The sequence below is a fragment of the Haliaeetus albicilla genome, chromosome 8, assembly GCF_947461875.1.
Source record: "Haliaeetus albicilla chromosome 8, bHalAlb1.1, whole genome shotgun sequence".
Lineage (NCBI taxonomy): Eukaryota > Metazoa > Chordata > Aves > Accipitriformes > Accipitridae > Haliaeetus > Haliaeetus albicilla.
In genome coordinates, this window is record NC_091490.1 from 14,044,607 (window position 1) to 14,066,651 (window position 22,045).

The 22,045-nt window shown below is 35.1% G+C and overlaps 1 protein-coding gene across 15 annotated transcripts in view; it reads right to left on the bottom strand.

Annotated features, from left to right (window-relative positions):
* Nucleotides 1-22,045, bottom strand: part of FUBP1 (far upstream element binding protein 1) — a 36,712-nt gene that overhangs the window by 10,541 nt on the left and 4,126 nt on the right. For 2 of the 15 annotated variants that reach the window (XR_011325732.1, XR_011325730.1), the window contains 17 exons: nucleotides 21,449-21,498; nucleotides 21,285-21,356; nucleotides 20,944-21,001; nucleotides 19,504-19,666; nucleotides 19,326-19,424; nucleotides 19,189-19,242; nucleotides 18,375-18,477; nucleotides 18,190-18,290; nucleotides 17,417-17,558; nucleotides 16,101-16,261; nucleotides 15,105-15,259; nucleotides 14,938-15,017; nucleotides 11,904-12,032; nucleotides 11,153-11,227; nucleotides 5,664-5,809; nucleotides 4,033-4,130; nucleotides 498-3,149 (listed from right to left, as the gene is read on the bottom strand). Coding sequence is in view for 6 of the 15 variants with exons in the window: in XM_069789022.1 (XP_069645123.1) it covers nucleotides 3,138-3,149; nucleotides 5,664-5,809; nucleotides 11,153-11,227; nucleotides 11,904-12,032; nucleotides 14,938-15,017; nucleotides 15,105-15,259; nucleotides 16,101-16,261; nucleotides 17,417-17,558; nucleotides 18,190-18,290; nucleotides 18,375-18,477; nucleotides 19,141-19,242; nucleotides 19,326-19,424; nucleotides 19,504-19,666; nucleotides 20,944-21,001; nucleotides 21,285-21,356; nucleotides 21,449-21,498 (1,648 nt within the window). In the remaining 9 variants the exon portion in view is untranslated. Of the gene's footprint in view, nucleotides 1-497; nucleotides 3,150-4,032; nucleotides 4,131-4,944; nucleotides 5,296-5,663; nucleotides 5,810-11,152; nucleotides 11,228-11,903; nucleotides 12,033-14,937; nucleotides 15,018-15,104; nucleotides 15,260-16,100; nucleotides 16,262-17,416; nucleotides 17,559-18,189; nucleotides 18,291-18,374; nucleotides 18,478-19,140; nucleotides 19,243-19,325; nucleotides 19,425-19,503; nucleotides 19,667-20,943; nucleotides 21,002-21,284; nucleotides 21,357-21,448; nucleotides 21,499-22,045 lie in introns of those variants that run through there. The other 13 variants (XR_011325731.1, XR_011325724.1, XM_069789024.1 and 10 more) reach the window with 11 other exon arrangements.

A 22,045-nucleotide genomic window follows, 5' to 3' on the forward strand; every position in this document is an offset into this window, starting at 1 on the left:
CTGTACTATTTTTCTCTAAGACCTCTTGATATCAACACTAATCTCACTGTGCTAACACCATCTGAATTGTTCAGCTTAAGCTTCTGTAGGAGTAATTTTAGAAACAATAGTCACACTTTAAATTAAAGAACATGTGTATAAGGCTTAGCATAAAGACAAGGTAAGCTGCAGCAAATTAGATTTATGCAGCCATTTCAAAAAGTAATTTTCCTGTGGTTGAATCTGTTGACTGCTCTTTGTACAGTTACCTATTGGAAGTCACTCTTTTGCCTCAATAAAATATTTACAAATTCAGAAACATCTTGAAAAAATGGTAATAAACTGCATGTTTTGAATGAATATTTATCCTAATAGCCATACAAATGTATTTTACTTCATTTCATGTGGGTGATGTTCATTCACAGAAGTACCAGTTGCTGCAATATCTTTCCTCTGAAGTTGTTATTGCAAACTAACGAAGGCAGGGATAGGAGCATAAAAAAGAGACAAAACATTGCTATTATCCATCAGTTTACATTTATTGAGAAAAACCATACAAAAACCATTATACAGTTAACGTGTACCCATATTACATACAATGTCAATGCAAGCTCAAAACCACATTTTTGTAAAGCATTCAATTTACCTCAAGTCCAAGCTGCATCTCCCTAAGACACTGTTCCCATCACAGTTGCCTTTTAAAGCCAATCTTCTTTTTACACACGGGTAGTTTCTGCAGAGAACACTTTTCTCAGGACGAAAAGGCATTTCACATGCACGCAAGAGAAATATTTGTGCATACATAAGAGTTTTATAAGCTATTACTAGGGAAGAGGGAATCCTGTCAACTGTATGCTTTCTGAAAAGCCCAGTCCTCCCTTCCACCCCCCACTTCCAGAAAAAAAGCAAAATAAAAAGCTTTTAACATGCAATGGAAAACTTAAAAATTACTTTGGAAGAGAACAGGGGAGAAACAGTTTCCATCATCCAATAAAATACCACTACTAAAAAGATTAAATATTTCAAGATAGGCTGTGCAAGTGAATAATGATCCTGTCTGCCTAGACAACTTAAAGAGATGACTTACGATCATGCTAGACTGAAGATTATCCACCTGACATTTTATTTCATGTCCTATTAAAGTATAGGCTGCAGAAAGTGATATGAAAATGCTTTTCCTACTTTGAATATTATGCTTTCTTTTTAAACTTTTTGTGCTCTTCACATTCTATTTAATTTGAGGGACTCTTAAGGCAGGGGCGGGGCAGGGGGAAGCAGGAAACATTTTAACACACCTTTTGGACAAGTTCATTACATTTCTAAGGAAGTCCAGTTATCTTTTTGGATCAGGATACCTCCAATAATCTATTTTCTGTTCTCCTAAGAACTACTGAGTTTTGAGACAGAGTTGAAAAATAAACACTATGCTTAGCACAAAAATAGCATGCCTGTAAGCCCAGCAGTGAGAAAGCTGGAAGTCAATACACCTCAAATGCTACACACAAGAACACCTCATCTTCCACACACTAGCAACATTCCAATAAACTGGCTTTTTCTTCTCTATCTCCTTCCACTGGCTGAATTTACAATTGAAAGACTGTGCAAGATATTTTAGGAACAAGAGTTGAAGAAAAAAGTATCATGTAAAAGGAAGTGAACAAATGACTCACCCCAACACTAAATTCACAGTATCAAAATCCAAATGGTACACACCTAACCTTTTCTCACGTCAAAAATTAAGTTACATATTAAACTACATGAAATATTAAGTGGCTTGAGAAACTGAAGCACAACTATTAATTTAGTTCAAAAATTCAATATAGCTAAGCTTGGCTGTTTAGAAGAATAGAAGTTAAAATAGATGGTTTATATTATTAAAATCACAGTTTAAAAAACTTAACAGATTATGGAACATTTATGGTCAAACAAATAATACTTTAAAGAATGAAAAGTGATCAAAACAAAAATTATACCCTACACCATTATGTATGGGATACATTTCAAATCTGTTATGTTTTTGCCAATTTTACCTTCTACATGGAGCCCTTCTATGGTCCATGCTCATCGGCTCACCAATGGCATACACTCAAAGGATTCCTCTTTACTGGTAGTAACTATCTCAGGACCTGATTCTATGAGCTATGATTTGGTGCTTGCAGCATCTTCAGCACTGTGTGTGAAAATGAAGGCAGTATTTTTTGAATATTTTTCTTTGATGTACAGATAAGCAGGACTTTTGAAAGAGGAGCAGCACATTTCAGAAACAGAATAATCAACAAAAAACCAAGTAGATGCTGCTTTACTTTAAGCTAAAAAAAAAAAAACCAAAACCAAAAACAAAAAACAAAACACAACAAAAACCAGAAACAAAAACCTGTACCAGACCATCTATAAGACATACAAACATTTTAAACTATCAAAATATACAGCAATTCAGTTAAAGTATCAAGAAACAGGATACGCTGACTGCTATATAGAAAAAATATTATTCGCTGTACTGTTAACATTTAATTGGTGCACATGCTTTTTCAGTTAAAACATACTAATCTCTGAAACTCCAGAATCTGTTTTCCTAACATGTCAAGTATGAATAAGCAAACTAAGTTATCTAAAAATTCCACTAACACACTATAACTGTAAGACAAGTTATCAAGTTCAGTGATAACAACAAGAAGTCATATTCTTTATATTTAAGTCTTACGGGTTTGAGTGGGAATAGTGCCCTATTATAAAAAACATTTGTGAAGGCTGTTGACGTTTCTAACCAAAGTAATTCCTGCATATTTTAAAGGTTTTGATTCTTTATTTGCAACAATTAGCTATTTGAGGAAAAATAACAAAAATTACGTATTCTGATCAAGTTTAATTACTGCAATCTACTCATCTTTTCTAAAAAATAATAAAAAATAAAAAAATAAAAAAATAAAAAAAACATATTTACCTAGAAATATAAACAGTTGTTTAAAAACTTAAAAGACTTTCCACTGAAATGGAACCGTGAGTAACAATGCATTTGGGGAAGCAGCAGATTGCTTTTCAATACACAACCACAAAGATCTCACAGGGACAACATTAATGTACTGAAATATATTAGTTTATATACTTCCTTAGGTTGTGCTTACCTGTTGCTTTTTTGCAGCAGAACCTAAGGTGGAAGGTCAGGGAAGGCACTGTGAAGTATAAATAATTGCACTGTTTGCAATTAATAAAGATTTTATACCTTAAATGAATCAAAATCAACAGCCTCCATTTTGTGAATGATAAAGAATCCAGTGAATTTAATTTTGCTCAGTTTAGTACATAGTAAATGCACCATTCTATAAGGTTATCTATAAAATACCATGCAAAATATCTGAACTATTAAACTTCATACCCTACACTAAAGATAGCAAATACCGTCCTAGCCTTTTTTAAGCTACCAAAATAATTCCTAATTTTAGAAGGGATAAAAATAATTCCTTCTATTTCTACAGCACAATACATACATTGCTAATTACCTGAATAAACTACTTCAATTTTCAAGCCTTAACTTCTAATTCTCTGTGCAGCCACCCTAAAAAAATTTATTCTCAAAGCAACAATATGGTGTTCCAAAAGATAAAGCAAGTAACAGTCATAGAATTATTTAAAACATACCTACATCACTACATATCTGCAAACTATCTGAAGACAAATACAACTTCTGTCTAACAAGTGGTTCCAAAGACTTCAATATTACGATATGCATACTTTAAAACACTGAATAATACAGCTGTCTCAGGAGTACTAATGAAAAAAAAAAACCAACAACTATTACTTAGATAAACAGAAACATGATTTTCTTTAGCTATTGCTAAACGTTTCAGGAATACTTACCCACAAAGCTCATATTATGTGTATGTATATATATATACGCAAACCTATGTTTCTGAATTAAGAAGCAATTATGATTTCCTAAGATACCAGCACTGTATTCCAACATAATAGTCACACAAGTATGGCATTTTCATTATGTGGAACATTGACAAAAAGATACTGTTGCAGTTCATCAATTTGTCATTCTGATGTACTTACAGTGCAATGCTCCTTGAAGGAACAATCAAGGATGATACACAGCACAGTCCTCCTCACCCCTATAGAGCTAGTTCTATACTGGCTGGATCAAACCTGCACTTCAACAGACAATGGCAAGACAGACTGTATTGCATGTAGTCTAATATATGCAAAGAGCCAATAAATATGCAAAGAGCAAACATAGGATTTCAAGATAATCAGATTTTTAGTATGAGCATTAGAGCAATAAGAAGTTTCAAGTATATATAAAAAAATAATCAATTGATTCAAATACTTGAGTATTTACAAAAACAGAAGTTATCTGCTCTGCAGGAAGTTCTCAACCACTCCCCACCACTCAAACAAAACAGCGTTTTAAGGACAGATGCAATTTTTTGTAACTACTATGCATACCACATTGACTTTTCTACACTGAATTTTGAAGTGGACTACTTTAAACTGAAGGCTTAAGCATTACACTTAAAGTAAGTTTTTTTAACTAGTCTGAAAAAATCTGTAAAATAGTTATGCAGGAACAGTTTTGAAGTATTCAATTAAGAACAAAAGTTATCTGTTATAGCAGCTGCACAGGTCTGAAACAGTGGTCATGTATAAAAGGAAATTTCACTGTTAATGCAATGGAAGTATGCCAAAAGATCACCTTCTTAAACACATGCAGTTTTAATCAAATAGAAAGAAAATTAAGGTATCAAGATTACTGATGCTAGGCAGCAAAATACAATGAATGAAAGAGATCCTCCATCTACAACTATTCTGCAAGAGGGGAAAAACATGCTAACAACAAGTTTTTAAACTCAACAAGGTTTCATGGGGGGGAAAAAAATAGCTCATTTGTGTACAGGTACCTTCATTCATCGTTGCAAATCAATCCTATAATTCTTTATATACCCACATATCCAACTTACCGACACAGGAGGTTTCATATTATTTATTGTAAAGCACAAAACAGGCATTTTAAAAGTGATAAAGTATACATTGAAAAAGTACATTTATATCACAAAGCATTGACCACATAATTGCAAATACATTTGCTGGAATGTGTACATCTACACTAATACTAAAAACAAACCATTTTTCATTTCTACACAGAAATATTACCTCCTATCAGTAGTGATAGATATTTTGTACATTTTCAAAAACACTATTTTTTAACCAAACAAAATTAAGATCTTCATCAAGGCGTCTGCATCCATACATTTAACAAAGGTTTTTTCCCCCACACAATGAAGCAAATACTGTATTGTCCACTTCTTATTATTGGCCCTGTGCAGAAGAGATACATAAGAGATACACAAAAAGTTAAAGAAAATCCTTTAAATCGAGCTAACTCAGGAGTGAAGCCTTTAAGAAAGAAAAATTGGTTAATGTAAATGGTGGTGGCTTCTTGCATGGTTTTCAAAACCCTGGGAGGAGAAAGTTTTTCTTTTTTTAAAAAAAAACATAATCACCAAACATATGGATAGATACAGAGCTCAAGTTATCAGGTAAACAAAGTAATCTATTAATTATTCTGATAGTTATTTCGCTAGAAAAAAAGATGCATACTCCAAAGGTAACAAAGCAGGAGACATGCAAAAAATATCTACAACCACTGAAACAGTAGCCAGTTAAAAAACACTTAAACTTTATACCTGTGGTGCTGGAGGATGTTGTGGCATTCCCTGTGGACTTGTCTGGGCGTAATATGCTGCCTGTTGCCTGTAGTACTCAGCCCATGCTGCACTGTAATCTGGCTGACCACCTGGCGGAGCCCCAGCAGGGGCAGGAACTGCTTGACCTACAAGTAATTAAAATTATATAGCTTTGTTGCTGCAACAGAAATGAGAAGATTTCAAAATCTCACTGCCTAACAAGTATCACCTAGCTTCTTGCAATATTCCTGCAAGGCTTTTGAATAATCTTGTGGCTTCTTTTTTTTTTACCTAACTACTCATCCTATTATTTTAATGTAATGATTCCCATGTAAAGCAAAACTGAGGAACCGTAAGGAGAGTTTTTTCTACCTCCTGGATCACATTTCAGAGCAAAAGTCTTTAAAGCCTGCTGACCTTAACTGACCTGAACAACCAGTAGCATTTAAATTAAAATACAGGTCAACAGGCAAGATTATATCTTTTGTAATCCACCCAGATGGACATTATCTTATTGTACAGACTGCGTTAATTAGTTCACCAGATGCCAATTCATTCACTCCCCCAATTTTGGCCTCCCTGATGCAACTGCTAGGTTACTGTAGATTAAATTTCTCAAGAAGAGCATTAATTTTTGTAAACATTTACTCCACCACAGAATATAGCCCTGAAACTTCTCCTTTAAACCTTTGCTTAAGGTCTGATACTCTAGAAATAACAGCATGTACACACATAAGTGTACACACACGCACACTCTCCCAGACTTACAGCTGAGAACTACTGATACTTCCAACAAAATCAACTTGTAGCTTAAAAATTCTGTAAAGGTAGTAGACTAACACACAAGGACTCTTTAGTGTATCAAAAATAAAAAATTACAGCCAACTTTTTAGGACCTAAGTAATGCTCTTCTTACAAGGAAGGTTTGCTGCAGACATCTTTACATCCTTTTCCTCTTATTTCAGAAACATCAAACACAGTCATTACCACTATCGCCTTCACAATTTTTATCTGAAAGGTGCTTTTGCAGTTACCACTGCAGAGCATACTTGACCATAACCAGAACACTCACTATCCTCTATCCAATCATTTGTCCTCACTCTTGCATGCATCCAGACAGAAGGGTTTTGTATCTTAAAACTTCATTTTAAGTTTCTTTAATTTCCAAAACACAACATTTTTGTGATCTACATTCTTAAAGGGTTATTTTTTCAAATCAAAGTTTTACAGTCACCACCATTTCCCCCAGTTTTTTCTAGGATTAAAAACAAAAAAACCCACAACAAAAACCCAACCAAACCCAAACCACCACATTCAATCACACTACATTAAATAAATCCAAGCAAACTGCAAGCCTGCACCCTATACAATTCCATGTACAACGAATCTTCTGTTCGGCTATCAAGAAAAGGGGCAGCTTCTACAAGACAAGGGCTGAAAGTTTTCAATCCTACCTGAAACCACCTCACCTTTTATTTGGATACAAGACCACCGAGCAACCTTCTGGGGAACATGAGTATCAAAGATTCTACTGAACTGTTTTCTAGGGTATCAGATAGAAAGTTGGGTTTGTTTGTTTGTTTTTTTAAAATACTTTTACACAGAAAATTCACATGAAGAATACTAGCTATCCACACTTCTCTTACATATATGTGTATTCCCCAAATCCTCTCAAAAACATTAAGCGTGAGCAGAGAATCTGAACATTTGGCAAAGCACTATTCTGAACGTCTTCAAAATACAACCTTCCATTTTCCAACCCTCTATACAACTTACATAGTTTTTCCACTTACACTGCAGATACATTAAAAAAACCCTTTTCATCACTTTTTGGGTTATACAGTAAAGCAATTGTTTTCCTAGAAAATCTTACTTAAATTTCTTCATTTCTTAGGAGCTGAAATCACATCTTACAATTTATAATTTACCAAAACTTACAATTTACACTTCTGATCAATTATTTTAAGCAAAATGATCTTTAATATGGTTACAAATTATCCCAGGATACATTTTTTGCAAGTTCACTATTAATTTATGAGATATCAATTCTACTTACAAATTATTTAGCTATGTCGTAGCTGTCAGCACAGCTGAATATCAAAGCTAAGGCATTTTTTGTGCATTATGACCCAAGAATCTTCTGACATTCAGCCAGCTATCCCAAGGCAGTGTTGAAATTCAAATAATAAATCAAATATAGGAAGTTTAACATCTACTAAAAGATGTCAAACTGGGCTTCTGTCCTGAAATAGATTAGTAAAAATTCGAAGTATTTTAGCTGCATCATTCCCCTACTAAGTACTGCAAGTAATTCTGAACCTACACATGGAACTCAGCAGTTTAGTCAAAACTTCCTTTGGGTGTACAGAACTGCGCTGAAACAGTACATGCTCATTAATATCCAGAATCAACTGGAAAACTAACAAAAAATATTGATAAACTACATACAAAGGAAATACAAGAAACGTAGAATACCTCCCCATTAAGGAAGGCTAAGAAAGAAAATGCCAGATGATTCTACAGTTCTTTCACTACTCAAATCACCAAGTGTGATTCTAGTAAGAGAAAACTGTTCTTTGTCCTTTTTCCTGCTACTATGCTCAGGAATCATTACGGAACAGTTCCAACTCTTTACTATGGAATCCCTCAACTATAAGTCAAGGCCACAAGATATTAGAATGACTTTAAATGATAAATTTACAAACTCCTATGGTGACATACAGGTCATTTACTAAAACATGACTTCATGTTTAGAGGGAACTGTTATCGCTGGGAGATTTTTAGGGCCTAGTTATGCAAATCTTTATTTCAGCTCTTACAGGGAAAAATAAAAATATTATGTCTTCAAAAGCTGAACTAATGTCTTGTTACTTGGTAATACTAAAGGGAAATTCAAAACACATTTTCTGAATTTATGAAGTAGGTTACCCAGCAAATAGATGGTCTGGGTCACCTATAAGGTCCACATACAGTAACTTACCAGTGCGCATGTGTATTTTTCCTAGCTTTTCAGTCCTATTTTTAATTGTATTTGCTACTCAAGGCAATTATTCCCTGAGCAAAACAAGAGTCCGAAAAAGGAGATGGACTTTGCCACTGTATTTGTGAGCTGGAAAACAGGTTATTTTCAAGTCACCGTTCTATACACTGAAAAAAATAGGAAAGCGTTCTCTGTGATTAGCCGAGTCATATCGCACCAGTAGGATGCCACTTTGGAAAACAGTGGTTTTGACGGAAATATTCAGGAGTGCTTTAGATGAGGAAATCCAGAGCACCAATTGCAGTATCACATGCAACTTGTTCAGCGCAGTACTGTCACCCCCATAAGCTTGCCACATGGATTATCAAAGTAGTTTTCATCAGCAAAACCAGAACTGCTTGGGCTCAGCATGTCCCAAGTTCAGTTCAGTTCTCCAAAACAGGTGTTTGTGTAATTATCTGTGCTGTGAAAAATCTGAAAGAAGGGTTGAAGAGTGAGTGACCTGTAATTACTACCTTCCCCCTTTTGCACAAGTTAATGGGGACAGAAGCATTACAGTACTGCAGGAAGCACAAACAGTAGTAGCTGTGTTTGAGAGCCAGGAGACCACACGAACCTGCTGATGGACAGCCTTCCTGTTCATCAGATCTTGTACTACTTCTTAACATTGCTGTTAAGGAGGTAGGGAAAAACACCTCCATTTAGCACTGAATCAACTCTAGGTGAATTCTCTGCCCTTTAATCTCACTTGGTCAGTTCTTCCTCTTCTCTAAGTGGACCTCAAGAGAAATGGTATCTTCCATATCAAGATTTTCAACATGCTGAAGAAGCAAAAAAGTTCTCACGATTTACACAGTCAAGTTATACAGGTCCAGATGTCAAGAGTTCTCCTTCAGGCAAAGAACTCAATTTGAAGTAGAAAAAGAAATGAAGATCAGAACTGCCCTTCTGTTTTTCCTCTTATTTGATTGTTGTCTTAGGATTTTTTAATTTTGCATTTTAAGAGCAATTCTTTACATGTCCCAATGTCTATCTTTTTTGGGTTCACACTCCTCTTTGGACTTCCAGAAACTCTATCCCAACACCTTATAACTAGCCATTATTTAATTAGAACAAATGTAAGACTAGTGCAACCCAGACTTTGCTTTCCAGAGACAGCAAATTAGAAAGATGGCAGAACCCCTGCCAACAAATTACATTATTCTTAAAAAGGCAGTGGGAAAAAACCCCACAACTTTGCATCGAAAAATGTGAGGTGAACTAACAGAGACAGTAATTTGAAAAAAAAAAAAAAGTAGTTAAATGAAAAGAAGAGGAAAAATGAAAGGCCCATCACATCTTAAAAATCACGTTTGGGAGTTCTGTTGCAATTTTCTTAGTCTGATATTCAATTCTTGAAGTAAATAATCATTATACATTTTCTGTTTCATTTCATCACTTATGCTGTGCCAACATAAAGAAGAATAAAGGTAGTTATGTCTTGGCAAATTATTTGAGATCAACCTGGTAGAAGGTTGTTTGTAAGAGGAATTAAGCATCCTATTAATCTTAACTCCAAATGCTTTTTGATATTCCATGAGAAAATGGGGTGCAGTTGTAGGAGGGAAAAAACAAAACCCTCCCACCCAAACAAACAAACAATACAAACTAGATGCTGCTATATGCCTGGTCAAACAGAGATACCAGGGAAAACACTGGCATTCATAAGCCTGCTAGTCCTCAGTATACAAATCTACATCAATTGCAATATCCATGGGAGGACACTGTGGACAAAATAGAGCTGCAAGACATTGCCACAGTTTAAGAGATAACAGCACCTTCTGCCAATGCATCAAGACAATATATTTTTTCCTTATTCAGTAAGTGATGAAATCATCAACTTAACAAGCAAATACATTTCAGTTTCAAAAGTCAGCTCAATCAAAATATTTTTTAAAAGCTAGCAACAACATATAACCTGCAGTTTAAACATAGCTCTGAAGTGTTGCAAAGCAAATACTATTTAAAAAAGGGCGTAATATACATGAAAGCTAGTCATGATGGCTTAATAACTTGGAAAACAGAAAGCAAGTTACAAGAAAGAAAAATCTGTAATCTTAAGAGCATTAGGAAACAACTACCAAACAAGAGAAATAACAGCTTCATAAAGTAGATCAAAGTTGAACTCAGAAACGTATGAAATATACTTTAAAAAGATACTTAAAAAAATTCTCAATTGAAATATTTAAAATATGTTGTTTCCCAATGATCAAATACAGACATCTCATTAGGTATGAAGTATTTTCACAAAGCTAATCAAAGCATTTACTTGTACTCATACTAGTTAACACAACACAAATTTTTAAGTTTGTTTTTCTGCAAGGTTCAGGGCCTCTAGCAGTACATGGTTCAGGAGACACATGGAGTGTGCACTGTTATTTTTGGGTAAACCCCATCTCATCAAAAGAGATACGCAAGTCTCTGAAAACAATTCTAATATGCAACAACAGAAGAAAACATGCACACGTACCCATTTTTTTGTAGTACTCTTCCCAGGCCTTGGTATAGTCAACCTGCCCTGCTGGTGCTGGATTTGGCTGATCTCCTGCATCACATTAAAAATAGGCAAAATAAAACTACTGGGTTTTGTTTCATACACAGAACAATTTACAAATAATCAGCTAAATTTTTCAGTAACAATCCCAAATAACATCACTGAAATCTGACACTATAAACCTATGTGGTACATGCTACTACAAATATAAACTAAAAAATTAGTAAAAGACACCACAAAAAGAATTGTTTAAAGTATTCAGCATGTTTTCAAGATTCAGGAGTTACACACTACTTGGAGTACAAAATACTACCCAAAATTTAAGCAGTAAGCCTCATCCAGGCACAACAATTATACTAATACAACTAAATACTGCAACTGTAGTTGTCCTAAAACCACTGGAAGTGATGCAACTGTTTAAGCAAACGACAATCAACAGTTTGGCTCATTCCCTTTTTACTTAAGACTGACTGCACTATGTAGACATAATTCAGTCTGCCCAAATTGCAGCACAATTCTCTTTGGAGTATATTACAAGATAAATATGTTACCCTTACTACTGCTGAAATTAAGAAAAGCAAATGTTGAATGCTGTAAGCAAGAGTTTTCCAAGAAAACCAGCTACCCTACAATAAAATAACCAAATATATGAAGACAACAATAAAAAAATAATTGGGCATCAACACCCCCAGCAATAAGAAATTTATCAGTTTTACTAAACAGCTACCTTGTCCATTAGTTTGGGTTGTAGCTGGTCCACCAGGAGGGGCTGCAGGTGGTGGCTGTGCTTGCTGCTGATAGTAGTGAGCATAATAAGCTGCCCACGCTGCTGAATTGGGATCTGTTCCTGGCTTACCTATGAAAACAAAACATAAACATTTACAAAAGTAGTATGAACAGAATGCTGTCCCCAATCAACTCTGTCCTAAGCACTCAGGAAAAATCTGTCTAAACCAAATAACCATGTACATTGTGTAATTATCTTTTCTTTCAACTTCCAACCAGGTTTCAGACAAGTGTATTGCACACAGTATACTTTCATAGGACTGATGAGAGAAAAATCATTCTAGAACCCTTACTACTACAATGTCATTTTAAAATTTTTAAATATGATAAACAGAAACAGATTTCCAAGTTTATTTAAACAGTCATGTTACTAAATGGTAGCAACAATGAATCATTCTAGCACCAAACAATTTCAGTGGTTTTATTTCTCTTATAACCTCACACTAATGACACTGGCACAGGCAGAGGAGGAATGCCAAATACATATTTCTGAAACAGAAGAATACAAATCTTACTAGGTATTTGCAATGCTTGTCAGTTAAACTTTAAGGTAACAGTAAGATACAGAAACACAGTATTTTAAGAACCTAAATCCCCATACATGGCTATAAATCACCACTGTCTACTTACAGCTCTTTTTAGTATAACATATAATAGCAACATCTGCATTTTCTACAGCTATCTCCATGCTTCCCTTATTTTTAACTACATTTAAGTAGGCCAACAGTGCTGCTTCCTAGAACCTTACTTCTCTGTTTTTCACATATAGCCTGTAGGTATGGCTTATTCTTGCTGAATCACAGAGATTTATTACATTACCAGATTGGCAATCCACAAAAACTGCAAATCTACTATTAGAGAACATAATGTTCTATAACACAACCAGCATCCTTTAACATAACTTGCTTCCTTAAAGAATAAAAGTACCTGCAAATAAATGCGGCCAACTGAGACGAGAACTTCACGTAAGGACATAGACACAACCGATCCTTTAGAATAACTATACATGGGAATGGAAGTACATTTCCCCCCCACCATCCCGCAAAGAGAAAATAGGTAAAGCAGTGACTAATGGAAGAGAAAGAAGAAATCCTCTGAAAAAGCGATTCAGGGAGAAGAAATCCACAACACAACAGATTTCTTGCAGTATTTCATTTAGCGTTAAAGTCAGATGTAACCACTTAAAATGCACACAGTAGTATCAGCATACAGAAAACAATGTTAACACACTGTTTCCTTTTTAAATTACACTGCTTCCATCAACAATAGTGGATTTAAACTAACATGTACTATATTCTAAGGTTACCTGCAATATCAAATAAGCCATTGCTCGGTCCCCCCCCTCATTCCCCTTAGTAGCTATTTCTCTAGAACAGAAGAACACAGAGTGGTATTCATTAAATTTCCAAAGAAATCTGAGTGTAGTAACTAGCTCCACTTTCACGTGACAAGAGGTAAGCATGGTTCTGGAGAAAGCACCTCTGAAAAAAATACTAAAATAACCCATTTGTTACAATGAAATGAGCAACTAAGTGGAAAACTGTACAAACCTCATCCAAATAAACGCTAGTCAAAAGAAACAGCAACTTCAACCACACATAGGAAAGCTTAATTAGACTTTTAAGGAGTATTTATCCAAAAAATGGTTATAAAATCATCATCAAGATGACATCAAGGTGAGTATTTGCCATTTTTCTTACCAATCTTTATGTAGATAAATTACTTTATAAAAAAAGAAAAGGCGGTATGAAAAAGGCTGTAACTTTTGGCAGTGGTTTTGGATTAAATGACACTTTTGGTATGTTGAGACTTCAAGTCAAGTCACTTTCAATCGCTCTACTTTTAAATAATGACAATATGCATTTTTAAATCTAAACTGAATGCATGCAGAGCTACTTTTTATAAAAGTCTGGGAACTGAAACGAGAGATGGTTCTTTGCCAAGAAAGGATATATAAAAGACTTGAACACGAACAGAACTCTCTGTAAATTGTAATATCCTCCAAAGCCCTCCCCTTTTTCACTAACGGAACTTGTGGCAGGACCAGTGGCTATCAGAAAATATTTATTCCATTTATAACAAAAATAAAATTGAGATCTTTTGGCTGAAGTTCTGAAGAAGCTCTACCTCAAACAAATGAGGTACAAGTGACTCAAGCATCTAGCCTTACCATGCCTCTGTGACTGCAGTTCCGTTTCCCCATATGCTCTAGTCCAACCAAAGGATGTAACTTAAAGAAAAGCAGGATACTAAAACTTTGGGAAGTTGTAATTAAGTAAAAATTCCCGGTCTTGACAGAGATAAACAGAAATAGAAGAAACAGATTCTACAAAGATGTGTTTCAGAAGCAAATACAAAACTATTATAAGCAAAAGCTCAAAATACAGTAAAACCAGTTAGGATTGTGTATCAACAGCAGTTCAACAGAAGTTTTATCCCTCAAAAAAGGACTGAGCAAAATACATTTGTATCAGACTCTGAGAAGGCATATCTTCATATAGTTCAACAAAAGCTAGAAATATATAATTTAGCATAAACTGTGCAAAGTCAGGATCAGTGAGATTGTAAAGAGCATTGTTTAAAATAAAAGTCATTGACTATTAACAAAAGAAAACACATCCTCAGTAAAGAATTCCATGTAAAAACATCCATTGTAAGAAAAATGAACTGATTTGCACAAAATCAGTTAACGAAGTCTTGCAAAAAGTATCATAAATTGGGATGCAATGTCAATAATGTTTAGTAAAGAAGCATATTCCAACTGTAACAACTGCATTTCAACATCTCACAAGCAACATGTAGGAAGTGTAAAACATACGTAAATGGACAATCAGTAAAGAAAGGCCTGAAGAATAGGAGCTTTTTCAGATATACCAGTGTAACACAAATAAATTATGAAATGTACATACTTGTAAGGACAAAATAGATGCACTCCAAGTATACTCACACTACAGTAGAGCTGTGACATTTCTTACCTGGATCTGGCGGATTTGGTGGCTGCCAGTGCGGATAAGCATTTCCCCATCCTTGTGGAGCATATGGAGCTGGAGGACCACTATAAAAGATGAAGTCACACACATACAGTGAAAGCCAGTCCCAGCATCACCCTACAAAAAACGAAGCTAGCTGAAGCAGTACTTACTGAGGTGCAGGGCCAGGAGGCCCTGGATTATAAGGAGCTGGGTTATACGGTCCCATGGGAGCACCAGGACCGGGTGGCCCAGGAGGTCCATGTGGGCCAGGAACAACACCATGGGGTCCATGGGGAACAGGTGGACCCAATGGATTTACTGGACCCTGTAATAAGAGTAACACACAGATGAAATAAACCTTGAAGTTCTCCATTTTTCAGCAGTTTAGAAGATAAATCTGAACACTTTAAGAATATAATCTAAAAGGTTTGATTGGTTTTAAATAGAGACATTTCCCTGGAGAAAACAGTCTTTTTGAAGATTAATTAGGCTTATGGCTAGTTGAAGAAGAGAGTTAAAAGCAGCCATGGCAGTAATAGGAACCAAAAAGAAGCATTTATTTTGGTTCTTTCTTGAGGGAATAAAAGAATTTTACAAATAAACACGGATTTTTCTGCAAGTTGCATTAAAACACCCCCGCAAACTTAAACGAGACTATCAGTGTTTTAAAATAAACTGATATATCTAAATCTGGCTAATCTTGCTAATTAAATATTTGCAAGATCAGGTACAAAAAACAGGTAGCAAATTTGATTACATGCATACACACGCGAACAGAAGTGCAGTGAAATTAAAGAGTGTAAACTTGGATTAAAACTCTACCTAAACATACTGAGACTGACTGTTTAGTAGCTTAAGAGTATCAAGGATATCTTTGAAGTCGTTGAATTTTTCATTAGGCACAAAGTGCGCATCTTTGGGAACACATCATTAAAATACACTATATTATATTGAAGAAAGTAACTGTTTCTTCCATTTCAAGTTTTTGCTACTTTTGGTGCATCAAGTTACATTTATATTACTTTAAACCCAGATTACCATTATTATTGATTTATTATCTGATTAAGGAATTTGGAAGTGAAATGGAAGGGAAGTCTCCACAAAGGAGACTTGCTTCCTATTCTGTTTAGTTATAATAGTAAACCAAAACATAGCTATACACTCACGCCAATCTTTTCCTCTATAAGTTGTCGTGCATAATCTATTTGCTGGGGTGTTCCACGGATAGTAAACATCTTCATGTTTGGATCCGCATTAGGTGGAGGATTTCTTTGAAGTTCTATTCTAGCACCAGACTGCTGGCTTATGCTTTTAATAGTTTCACCACCTACAATGCAACATACAGCTTTTATGACATGCATTAAAGTGAAAATACTAAGATTCACATCAGAGGAAGTCTACTGCATGGAAGCTGAAGATAGAGAAGAGAAAAAGACACCTATTCTTCTGAGCCATACAAGTACATTCTAACAACAATTAAAAAAAAGCCTCTTCTGTGTACTATAGAGCTTTGATTGCAAAAGACCACAATATTGTTACTCAGAACAGCAAAGAATTCCTACATTGTCTGATTTTTCCATTCACGTAAAGATGTAAGATTAGACATAAGTAACAACCAATACCAATGGTTATCAGTAAATACAACCTTAAAGCCTGAACTCCCTATAAAGCAGTAGGCATGCACAGATGACAAAAAACCCCCAAAAGCTGACCACATCGTAAAGTCCACATTTTTTGCAGTGCACTAAAACCAGGAAGTTAAATTCCCTAAACTAATTCCTCCTCTTTAGGATACTGAGAAGTTACATTTATCATTAGTAGGCACAAAGTTGTCAAAACAGGGGCCATCAGGCATTTAAAAAAAAAAAAAAAAAAAAATCAATCAATCTTCCAGCTCAAGAACTGAACTACGTCAGCCTATTTCTTGTGTCTGGAAAACATATTGCAAATAAAAGATTAAGATAACTCAAGTGTTTCATTTAGAAGCATACAGTAAATTATTTTTAAAACAAAATTCTTTGAGAAGTAATTATTTTAATAAATGTACACCAAGAAACTCCAGGATTCCACTGTAAAAGATCTTCATTGGAATATGTGAAAACTAGTTTTAGGAGTTACAGACGCAGTTACACTAGGCTCATCAAGCAGTATCAAATGCAAGTTAATTATAAGATACATAATTTAAGAATCTACCAAACACTACCAGTGTAACTCAGTACTTACTACCTTAAAAAAAAAAAAAGGTTAGATAAATTGATTGGTTCTTGACTTTTAACTACTGAAGTATGTGTTTTGGTGAGGAAAATATGAAAAGAATATTAGGAGTGCTATGATTTAGCAGTATTAAGTTGCTCTACCATACATTAAACTATTTGCAAAGGCTTCTCTTGAAACTTCTCTCTAGTATGGCTATTTATACAGACAGGAAAGCTGAGAGTTTTTTTAACCACATACAGATACACATATATGTAAGATAAATTGCCTTTGCCAATGATTAATCCAGTTTTGCCAGTGGGAACAATAAAATTGAATTCCTGTAATCCACCAGGAGGCCCCATGTTCCAGTTGCCTTGGCCTCTACCCCTTCCTCGACCACCAGGTCCTGGTCCACCAGGGTTACCAGCCTAAAAAGAAAACGCAACAAATTAGCATGCTTTATAAAAATTACCGCAAACCAATCATTAATGCCAACTGGCTAAATCACATCATTTGTTAAGAAAAAACCCTGATTTACTACTCAGGTAGTTTTGATAGTTAAAACAGTATCTTTTACAGAAGACCTAAACTACATTTTAAAAGATGTTCTGTACAGCTCTGCATATGAAAGATGAAGTAGGAAAGGATATAGAAGAAAGCAGAAAGTTTCACATGAACAAGTATCTAATTTCTGTCTGCCTTCTGTAAATGCAGCAGTGGAGCTCATCTCACAATAAGCATTTAAACCATCTTTTAAACACCGATTACAACCAAAAGTAACAGCGTATCAGCTATTAATACAAAACAACAGAAGAAGCAGCTCTAAAACCAGCCAGATCAAGAACTACCATGACTTTGAATCAGTATTATCATTATCATCCTGACACTTGCAAAACTGTAACTGTAGAAGCAAACATTCATATTCCAGACTGAACTTTGAAGTAGATTCAAATGGCACCATTAAATTATTTTCTTTAGTTACACACTCTTTTTTAAAATTTTAAGTCTTTGCAAAAGTCTGGCAGGAGATTTTAAATGGTAAACAACATAGTACCCAACCTGAACACTTCGAAGGAGATCTGTAATAATTTCTGCAGCATGCTGACATCTGTCAGGAGGCCCTGTGATTTGGGCTATTCTATCTGGAGTTGTTCCATCATCTGGAATAAAAATGAACTATTCCAGTATATGTAATCCAGTAAATTTACACTCAATTCACGGAAGCTTATGGACATACTACCAACCTGGCTTAAACTGGATCCTAACACCAGCATCATTCTGTATCTTTTTTATCATCTCTCCATTTCTTCCAATTACAATACCTACAGCAAATCGTGGTATTGGAACCTTAAAGAGAAAAAAAAAATTCAAGATGTCTGTGATGCAGATATTCCTACCAAATTCACACAATTAAAGGATCACATATTAGAATGGTAAACTAGGGCCAGCCCTATACCACTTCAGGCTTTCTCAAGTGTGAATTTTTTAGTATCAAGCCACAAGCTTAGCAAATACTGGATGAAAGTATCAAAAACAAAGATCCTATGCAGTACAAGTTCTCATATTGGCAGCAATTCCAGGGGATATTATGCATCTCACAATCAAGAAACAAAAGTTCTAATGGGCCTAAAATGCAGATTCTAGCACATGAAACTTTCAGCCTCACCTCTGATAAAGTTACAAGCTCATGACTTCCATAATAGGTGGACTTAAATTTCCTTCTGTAACGGCCAAATCCAATTTCTATAATGACTTCACATACTTAGCCATCAAGCTTATTTGCTTATTTGCTAAAAAACTGCAGCTAGCTGAAACTGTTCAGAACTGCTGGTAATGTAAAGTGAATGCTGCACACCATTTAAAGTCATAATTTCAGCAATGATCAAGTAATACTTACGTGCCACAACCACTTCTGGAATTTAGTTAAGAGCTTTCAGTGGTATCACCCAACTTAACATTTTAATGTTAACATCTCAAAATACAGTGAACAAGTTTTTCAACCATGCTTACGTCTATCCCTTCATTTCCTCCTATTCTTGACCCATATTCGTTGCGCACCTCTCTAAAGCCACCTTGATCACGAATTAACTCCAGCACCATTTCCTTGGCTTGCTGAAAGAAGAATGAAAGTTCATTTAGGTACTGCAACATCAGAATGTATTTAAAAATGCACTGAATTCTGAAGGACTCCTTACTTGAACTTTATAAGGGTCTCCAGTTATCCTAAGGGGCTTGTCTGCACCAGTGTTCTGTGGACCATCTTGAATCATGACCATTTTGACACCTGCCCGCTCCTATATGACAAAAGCGAGGTCAATACCCACTCAAATCCAGATTCAATATCATCATGTTTAAAAGAAGATACATATATACCTGTAATTGTTTAATTGTCTCTCCACCTTTTCCAATAACTAATCCTGCTTTACTTGCTGGAATCATAATTTCTTGGACTGCATTTCCAGGTCCATCACCATGATGAAAGCCAGGTGCAGGTCTTCCCTTTTCAACTATCTGATCAAGTAATCTTTTTGCTGATCTGTGAAGGAATATATACATTCATAAATACACTTATTCCTACAAGTATCACTTGCCCATACCTATTCTGCTTGGAATTTTTTTTTTTTATTTGAAAAGTTTCTGCAGATGAAATATAATTACCATCACTAAGAAATACTAGGCAAACTCAGTAAATCTGTAACAGTAACTTAAGAAACTAATTACAAGATAATGTGGTAGACCTAAAACCACCCCAATGTCAGAATACAAAAGGTGGTTCCTGACCAAACACAAGAAACTGAGTCACCTCCTCAAACATGACCATCATCCGAGTATAGTTACATTGATCAACCCTTAACTCAAAACAGAAGATGGAAACCTTGTCCATTAAAATATATAAAAAAAAAATAATCTGTGTTAATTAGAAGATTTGAAATTGTTACAGTTTACCTTTTTTAGTGCATTAAAAAAAAAAAAATCACCAGACAGAAAGCTTTTTTAGCTTTGCTTAATTTCAGTAGTAATTTGGGTAACCTCTCATTTGACAATAATTCTTCTTTAATCTACTAACAGCCAATCTTAAGGCAGATCTATTTTATGTTAAGTTTTATAAAAGGCAAAAACCCCCAAACTGTAAAATAATCCTAGCTTTAATACCAAGTACCATGACAGCTGCTGCTTGATTCAGCATGCAAAGTAAGGACATTCGTACTTGTAACCATTACCAGAATGGTGGACAAAAGCAAGTATCTATTCACCACATACGTAAGTCAGTTACCATCAGAGTAAAATCATGACTACAGTAGTAACATCAGTTAAAAACTCTTCCCTCTAATATGTGAGCAGAATAAACTATAATTAGAAAGAAAATTCCCATAAAGGAACAACTTCATGAACAGCAGCCTGCTTGGCTGCAACATAAAAGGAGAATGCCATGCTGCTTTCCTGAATGAAAACATGTAGCTGCAGGCCTTACCTGCAAACATAAAGTGGGAGCAGCTAACAAATGAGGTAATACCAAATATACTACTACACTTAAGATCTTTCCTAGCAAAGCCAGGATAAGTTGGTCTTCATGCAGTTACATAACCTCTGTGCCAGTAAAAAAAAACCCCAACAACCAACCAAAAAAAAAACCCCAAAAACATTTTCATTGCTATCATCGTCTTCCCTTCCCAGGAAGGCAAACATTAACTTTCCTGACAGGTACTACATAGACATCAATTATAAACATACTATCTAGATATTATATTTAGATCTAAAAAATGAAGTGTATTGCACAGTTAAATATGAACACACAGAATTTGTTTTACTTACTGAACAGACTCTGGTGTTCCAGTTAGCATACATGATCTTTCGGGCAGGCCTCCACTATCTATGGTCATAAAATAAAAGCAATTTAGCAGTAGTGTTAAGTCAGAAAGAGCTTATGAAATTAAACATAATATGCAAATGACTAGAACTTCACTGAAGTAGAATAACCAGTGTATCACAACACTTTGCATTTCTTTGGACTATGGTAATCGCAATTATCACAAAACATTAAAATGTACCTTAAATGAAGGTTCAGGCAATTAGAAGCAATGATCACAGCCTTCTGAACTTTCTACCAAAACCCCCCAGCAAAATAAACAAAGAAAAAAATCACAAATAGTTACCTGGTGCAATCTGTATTTTACAGCCAGACTCTTGCTGTATGCGTGAGATCTGCTCTCCACCTCTGCCAATTACTTGGAGAAAGAATATATAGAAAGATTGTTTGTATTAACAGTATCTGCTAACATCCCTCACTATACTACATCATCACATCCATACTACTTACTAAATCCAACCATCCCATCTGGAACTTTGTACTCCTCTGTCATCACAGACCTAGAGATTGTTAAATCAAACAGAAGACAACAACCATTCAGAGACCAAACTAGCATTAAATTTATATATATCCTCCCATTAAACTAAAGAAAGCTAGTGCTCCCACTATCACCCTGACTTACTTGCTTCCCATTTACTTTGAAAGTCATTATGTAAGCACAGTACTAAGTAAAATGACAACATAAAAAGTAACTAATTACAAAGAGTTCAAGTGTAATAATATGAATTGATCTGGGTTTTCCTTTATCCTCTTTACTATTAATGGATGTGGGGTACAGAAAAGGCCCGTGTAGCATTTTAAGTTTCATCTGTATATCCACTGAAGTATGCTGAAAATACACAAATCTAAGCATCTCATCTACCAAAACAAGCCAAAGCATAGGAATAATAGATGGATGTGGTTGTTTAGGGAAGATATGAGTGGAGAAAACCAAGTTGTAGCAAATGTAACTAACAGAGCAGCTATTATTTTTTTAAATCCATTAGCTTTCCTTTTTGTTTACAAGACAGCATCACCCCCCCCCTTCAAGTCTGCTTCCAACCTCTG